This window comes from Mycetomoellerius zeteki, unplaced genomic scaffold (genome assembly GCF_001594055.1).
Source record: "Mycetomoellerius zeteki isolate Tzet28-1 unplaced genomic scaffold, Tzet1.0 scaffold375, whole genome shotgun sequence".
NCBI lineage: Eukaryota > Metazoa > Arthropoda > Insecta > Hymenoptera > Formicidae > Mycetomoellerius > Mycetomoellerius zeteki.
Window position 1 is genome coordinate 34,276 of NW_017257366.1, and position 7,257 is coordinate 41,532.

Sequence of the window (7,257 nt, forward strand, 5' to 3'; positions counted from 1 at the left end):
TCAGATACACCCTATATACGTAAACTTTAAAATATATATATATATACCTGCATATAAAATATTTGCAATTAAATATAAAATATAATAATTATATAAAATTATGTATAAAATATAAAATTATATATAAAATTATATATAATATAAAGTATATATTGTTTAATTTTTTTTCTGTATTTTTTTTATTTATATTACAAATTGTATTTCAAATTATATTCAATAATAATAAAAGAACTATTTTTAATGATATAGTTACAAATACATTGCGCTGCACCATTGCTACGACATTACAGCGCAATCTTGCTGAAGCCGGACATTTTTATGATGCTGACATTGCAACAATATTACAAATATATTGCGCAATCTATTTGCTGTATTATAACAATTGCAATGAGATATATCTGCAATCATTTTGCAATCTCACTGTGCTGTATGGGTATTCAATTTTTTGAAAAACGAATTCTTTTTCACGATTTTATTAATTTTTTTACAGCTAACTGAAACTAAAATATCATCTCATTTATTTAAGACTCATTCCCAAATAATCGAGAAAGATGAGAAATCGCTGAAAAAGAAAACGTTTTTTTACCACGAAGGTTTCAAGATAATCAGAGCACTGTCATTGGCATTATTGATATTGATTTTGTGCTATTACGGATCAACGGAATACAATGTTTTGCAGAATGGGCAGATTCTTCGCGGTTTTCCCTCTAGAAAGGCCGTCTTGACATTTAGTTTTGGCTATTCCGTCTCACGCACCATACTATCTGTAGTTACGGTTGGCATGCTTATTTATTCCATTTTAATGGTAAACAAGATTATTATCAACTGATATATCTAGTTTTTTATATACTTTTCTATGCTTCAATTTCATTTTGATTATTACGCATTTTAGAAGCAGCCGCAACTTAGTTTGCCTTTCATAGGTTTCTTTTTAGCCGAGCTGGCGTGCGATTTCTGTGATGTGATCATAATGATCTGGTATTTCTTCGAACATCTTCAAATACAAACCGCATTACTTTATACTGCAGGACTTCTTCTATTGCTCTGTAAATATTTTTATCCGTCTTCCATTTTTTATGGAGAAACAATTATTGCAAACAGAAATCTAATACATATATATATATATATATCTGTTCTGTTCACAATAAAATAGACGAGCTATCTTTATAGTACTAATCAAGTATAAATAGAAATAATTTCAGTCAAAGTAGAACTTTTATTAAAATCATCATTTCTGAAATTAATTCATTTAAATGAATTTACAATAGTTCAACATCTTAACGTTCTGACCGTTATGGGCTTCTCAATTTAAAGTATTATGTTTAACATTAGCGGTCTTTCAATCTTATTATTGTTTATACACGCGCGCCGAGAAATGCGTAACTCTCTATATATTATATAATATATACTTCAATTTTTTTATATTCAGTGACAGAAGTATGGACATGGCTGGATATTGTGTGGCTCTACGAACACCGAATCTTCAAAATATAAACAATGATGATAAACGTCAAAAATAACGGAAATCGATAAAAATTTAAATTTCTGACTATTCTCCGAATTTCGTATTTCTATACTGTATACACGTTTTTCTCATAGATGTTTTCAAACGAATATCATACATATGTTGATTCTTAAAAATTAAAAACATGTTTATTTCAGAAACATATAATTTTTAAATTTCATAATAGTTTCATTTTTCATGTCATCAAAATATAATCATTGCAGATTTTTTTATTAATTCTTTATTTCTATATTTATGTTTCGGAAAGATTAAATTAAATTCCATGAAATGAAAATTATATCTTGACTTATATAACTAACACTAAGTAGGTAATTGGATTATATTGTAAGTTCCCAAGATTTTCCAGACGTATACACAGTAGGACAATCGAAAGCATTGACTGAACAGTGCGATTTTAAATCAAGTACTCGTACCTCGGCACAGTTATCAATCCTAAAAAGACAAGAGTTCACAAATATATATGACAACGTTTTGTATATACCTCGTAAGTATATGTATACCTCGGACAAAATTTGTCCAATGCATCCTTCAAACTATAAATTTGCGTTGCATTCTTGGATATTTCCTGTATTAAAAATCCTAGAAATGCTTGACAATGCACATCTGTCGCTTGTAAATCGATCGTTGGGTCGATCGTAACTAATTTTTCCGGCAAGCAATCTCGTTTCCCCGCTTTACTACAGAAATAAAACAAAAGCGCTAAAATCGTATTAATTATTTATCTTTAATTTAAGCGCTTATCTACTTATTTACTTCCATCGCGATTTATTGACAACTGATAAATTGCAATATGCGCTGGGATGCATTGCAACGCCGGGGAAGTTCCAAAGCAGATACGCTCTCGCTGCCATCAGCAACAACTCATTGCTCAAATTTTTTGCAATACTCGATAATTCTGTTCTAGCGAGTATAAATATGATATTAAAATATAATTTTATTGAAAAATTGAAATAAACAAAAAAACGATTCAATTTTAAATAGACAAAAAGAATTTATAGTGATAATATTATGTAACATTTTATATCATATGTGTGTATATTTAAAATCACGTTTTATGTTCTATAAAAAAAATCATCTTTTTATTATTATACGCTAGCACTTCAAGAACTATTTTTCATAATTGTTAAACATAGTATTATATATTAAAACATAAAAATGCATAAAATATGTGTACGTATTATTCTAAATATTAATTATTATTACATTCAATAATCTTATATCTATTACCTGCTGAAAAATTTGTCAATTAATAATTCGACGATGTGAATATTAGCATTTTGGGTAGCCAGTGCCATTTTGAGATAAATTTCCGACGTATTCGGTGTACTGGAAGTACGCATCAAATTGATTAAGTATATCTATAAAAGAAATTAACTGTGATTATCCTTGTAAATAATTATATTTTTGTCTTCTTTGAATAAATATCGTCCAAAAAGTTAAGATTAAATATAATAATCAAATTTTCAAATATTTACATTTATTAAAATACATAAATAACATTTATTAAAATACATAAATAACATTCATTAAAAATTACTTAGTCATTTGTATATCAAATGTAAATTAAATTATAGAATTTTGATATACATTCAAATTTGGTTGTTCTCTTGCCGCAGCCTCAATATAACAGAATTCTTTTCCAGACCAGACCTGCGTAGCTTCCTTTATGAAATAGACATTAATGGAACATTCATCCTCGGAAATTTTCAATTCACTTGAATAAATTATAATAATTTGTATATTTCTTGATTAAAAGGAAATCACATTAATTCATTATTAAGTATAATACATTTTTACATAAATTAATAAGATTAATTATTAAATGTTGAAAACATTCGGTATATATATATAAATGGAAACTATTAATCAATTAAGTATTAGAAAAATAAATTAAATTATTTTTATTTGCCTTAATTTATTTTACGAAAGTAAGAATTTCATCTCTTCACACTCAGTGATTTTTTTTAAAGTCATTAATTCATTGTAATCTAATTACTAATAATAATTATTAGTACCAGCAATTGTCATTGTTCGTTATGGGTGAACAAAATATCGCCGTGATAAAGGCAAGAAAAATAAAACTGAGAAGGATGAGACACGCTGCCATAAATGAACTGAAAAGATCATTCGGCCATCTCCTTAATTGATTTGTAGTGCCCTTGAGCATTAAACTATGGTGTCGAATGCTCCAAATCGGATCTTCAACGTATACATACGGAAGATCAATGATCTTGTTTTTGTCTTCATCCAAGAAAGGAAGTCTGCCTTCGCTAAAATCTAGGAATTTTTTAATCCTTTTTCATCATAAATATATATTATATTATTGTTTTATAAATAATATTTATTAACAAAATATTATTTGAGTAAAAATTATTTTTATCATAAATATTCTCAAATAGTTAAATGATTTTTCAATGACGTACGTCTTATTGATGTTAAAGACATCATTTAACGTCGACGTTTAAAAAATTTTTATAATCACATTATGCAAAAACTAAAGAAAATTTTTATGAAGATTTTGTCTCTCTTTATACGTTATACGTTATAATTGCAGAATTCCAAGAACTTTCGTAAAACTAAAACTTAAAGAAGTATAATACTTTGTTAAGATGATCATAAATACATACACTCACATACTTACGTTTAGTTTTCCGCATTCCAACAGTTTTATTGCACTGCACCTTTGACTCGATCTACTTGGATGCTTCAAAGTCTCGGTTAATTTGACGAGTGGACACTTTCAGCAAAGCCAAGCTGATTTAAATCTAGTCACAGTGACCGACGTTGAGAAATCGATGAGTTGTCCATATTGTGCAATTTAATTGTGTCACACTTTCGTAAGTTAAATGCGAATTTACACGATAGAGATGTTACATACCCTTAAAGTACTTATCTAACTTATCCTAGTACAATGATGGTTTCTTTATCGAAATAGGGGCATTTTTTCGTTATCCAGAAGCTACCACTTCTTCAGGGATCATAACACGAAGATAGCCTTAACAGTGATTGCTTCTGGTTACGAAAAAACGTCACTGTTCACCGGAACAAGACTATATATCTTTTTACATCATGTCTAATTAGATCGCATGCAATTTAATACATTATAACAAATACATTATAACAAATGTTTGATTATTGTACAAGATCTTTTACCGGTGAAATTTACTTTTAGACAAATGTAGAGCGAGTGTTCCTGACTGATGCGATTCAAAGTTTATCGAAGCGCGCCACTGTGATTCTCGAAGTATCGAAACGATCATTGCGACAATCGACAGCCATTGCAATATTCGATAAAGAAAGAGAAGTCTTCAATTTACATAAAAATAAAACGCGGGCACGTTTAACAACGTTCTATCTCGAATTTCTCTCTGATAAAATCATTGAAATAAGATTTAAAGTAGTTTACGATTAAAAATAACGAATTAATAACGACAATCCATTTAATGTTGTACTTTCATCATTATTCTTCTGCCTTTTTTATCCTAAATTATATTGTATGCATTCATTAAAGTGCTTTGAGGTTAAGTCTCTCGTCTTGATCGCTTGAATTGGGAACGTTGCGGATTGTGCGAAACTAAGGCGAGTTTCAAAGAAGAAATAATGTCGGCCGCAAAGCCTGAAGTAAAGAATTGGAAGGAGCACAATCGTAAACGGAAGGAATTTCGAAAACAATGGAAAGAGGAAAAATTGACAAAGAAGATGAAGGCAGAACTTGAAAAAGAACCAAAAAATGAGACGCAGGAGTACACAGAAGAAGGTAATACGAAGTACAAACGGAGAGACGTATGTACCATCAGTATAGCAGTACCTGGGTCAATCCTTGACAATGCACAATCCCCAGAACTACGTACCTACTTGGCAGGACAGATTGCACGTGCTGCATGCATCTACAAAGTGGATGAGATCATGGTGTTTGATGACAAGGGTGAGATCACGGAAGATGAGAAGCGGAAGGTCAGGAAGGATGATGTGCTGGGTGAGGCCAGACTCGGATGTCTACAACTAGCCAGAATACTGCAGTATCTCGAGTGTCCACAATATCTGAGAAAGTACTTCTTTCCAATCCACAAGGACTTACAGTACGCAGGTGTGCTAAATCCATTGGATGCGCCGCATCATCTAAGACAGGAAGACGAATTTTTGTATCGAGAGGGTATAGTTACCAATAAGCCCATAAAGGCCAGCAGAGGTTCTCAAGTGAATGTAGGATTGTTAAATGAGATTCATGTAGATAAGGTGCTGATGGCTGGGTTAAGGGTGACAGTGAAAATACCACCGGATCAGCCAAATCGGAAGAAAATGAAAGGTATTATTGTACCACCTAACATGCCACGTGCAGAGACTGGTATCTATTGGGGCTACAATGTCAAACTAGCCAAAAATCTAACAGAGGTGTTGACAAATTGTCAATATAAAGGAGGATATGATTTGACGATTGGAACATCTGATAAGGGAACATCAATCGACGAGATAAAAACAAAGAGTTTAGAGTATCATCACTGTCTCATAGTATTTGGAGGTCTCACTGGATTAGAAGCTGCCATAGATGTGGATCCACATTTAAACGTTGACGATCCGTCTCTAGTCTTTGATAAATATATAAATACGTGTCCACAGCAAGGCTCACGAACAATTAGAACAGAAGAAGCTATCCTCTTGACTCTATCTGAATTGAGAACTAAATTAGTAGCTAAAGAAATCCTAGAAAAATAATAGTTACATAAAGGATAGAAATAGCCAAATAAAATAAATACATTTGTCTGTTCTAAAGTTATATTGAATTTTATCACATCAATTGATGCTTTATTAAAAATACAAATCTTTGTACATATACATATATAAAATACCAAATTTATCGCAGAAATGCTTTATATATTTACAGTATCTTCAGTTGCCACCGCTATGTTGAATGACTACCCAGATAGCAATTTACTGTGTCTCTAAGTGTCGTTATTATTTTAGCTTGATCAGTAGAATTTATAACAGACGTGCCAGACACGATCATATTAGCACCAGCCTAAAAAGTAATATTAACATCAAAATGATTAATGATTCGAACTCAATCACACTAGATTATTACACACTAAAAGTTGCTGTATATAAAATTAATAAATTTAACTGTAAAAACTCATATTTTATATGATTAAATAATGATTGTCACATTATTTAACAGAAAATGTATATATTATTTCATTGTCAAGGTTGATTATATTACGTCATTGCGTTTAGACACTATATAAAATAGCCTTTTTAATATGCATTAATTCAGTGTAGTACGAATGAACCGAGATCAGTATTATAGTTTTACATGGGCCAACGTCTGATTGAATTATTTATATATTGCAGTAATCTTTGAGAAGTTACACCTTTGCACAAGCTTCAATTGTAGCTAGTCCAACTCCACCGTCAACTTCGATATCTAGTTCAGGATAGTTCTCCCTTAACCATGCAACTTTCTTTAACATTGGTTCCATAAATTTCTGTCCACCAAAACCAGGTTCCACAGTCATCACTAAAATTATATCTGCTAAATCCGCGTAATCTGTTACCACATTCACAGGTGTTCCTGGCTTGAGTGCCACACCAACCTGTTTTTAAATTGATTCCATTAATTAAATGTAGTAATATTAACAAATTTATGTAAAGTTAGTATGTAAAGTACATGTAACATGTACAAGTATTATATAAAGTACAAAAATTAATTTTTGTAAAGAATACCAACCTTCATTCCT

The 7,257-nt window shown here is 30.6% G+C and overlaps 4 protein-coding genes across 5 annotated transcripts in view; 2 read left to right on the forward strand and 2 right to left on the reverse strand.

Annotated features, from left to right (window-relative positions):
- The window catches only part of LOC108725952 (uncharacterized), a 3,313-nt gene extending 1,659 nt beyond the window's left edge, over positions 1–1,654 (forward strand). The window contains exons 2-4 of one of the 2 annotated variants that reach the window (XM_018453280.1): positions 680–805; positions 893–1,046; positions 1,430–1,654. In XM_018453280.1, coding sequence (XP_018308782.1) covers positions 680–805; positions 893–1,046; positions 1,430–1,494 — 345 coding nt within the window. In that variant the 3' untranslated portion in view covers positions 1,495–1,654. Of the gene's footprint in view, positions 1–490; positions 806–892; positions 1,047–1,429 lie in introns of both variants that reach the window. The other variant, XM_018453278.1, reaches the window with a different exon arrangement.
- A 113-nt stretch (positions 1,655–1,767) lies between these two features.
- Positions 1,768–4,412, reverse strand: LOC108725949 (uncharacterized). Its single transcript, XM_018453275.1, has 7 exons — positions 4,167–4,412; positions 3,541–3,802; positions 3,113–3,239; positions 2,753–2,883; positions 2,279–2,425; positions 2,026–2,202; positions 1,768–1,957 (listed from the first exon to the last, which is right to left on the reverse strand). Exons 1-7 carry the CDS (start codon positions 4,180–4,182, stop codon positions 1,843–1,845), a joined length of 975 nt encoding a protein of 324 aa, XP_018308777.1. The 5' UTR covers positions 4,183–4,412; the 3' UTR covers positions 1,768–1,842.
- Positions 4,413–4,908: 496 nt separating this feature from the next.
- LOC108725948 (putative methyltransferase C9orf114 homolog) lies at positions 4,909–6,238 on the forward strand. Its single transcript, XM_018453274.1, has one exon. The coding sequence runs from the start codon at positions 5,126–5,128 to the stop codon at positions 6,236–6,238; it is 1,113 nt and encodes a 370-aa protein (XP_018308776.1). The 5' UTR covers positions 4,909–5,125.
- Positions 6,239–6,364: 126 nt separating this feature from the next.
- Positions 6,365–7,257, reverse strand: part of Rpe (Ribulose-5-phosphate-3-epimerase) — a 2,167-nt gene continuing 1,274 nt past the window's right edge. Inside the window, 3 exon segments of the mRNA XM_018453285.1 lie at positions 6,365–6,542; positions 6,892–7,115; positions 7,225–7,257. The exon segment at positions 7,225–7,257 is cut by the window's right edge and continues 79 nt beyond it. Of these exon segments, the coding sequence (XP_018308787.1) occupies positions 6,426–6,542; positions 6,892–7,115; positions 7,225–7,257 (374 nt within the window). The 3' untranslated portion in view covers positions 6,365–6,425.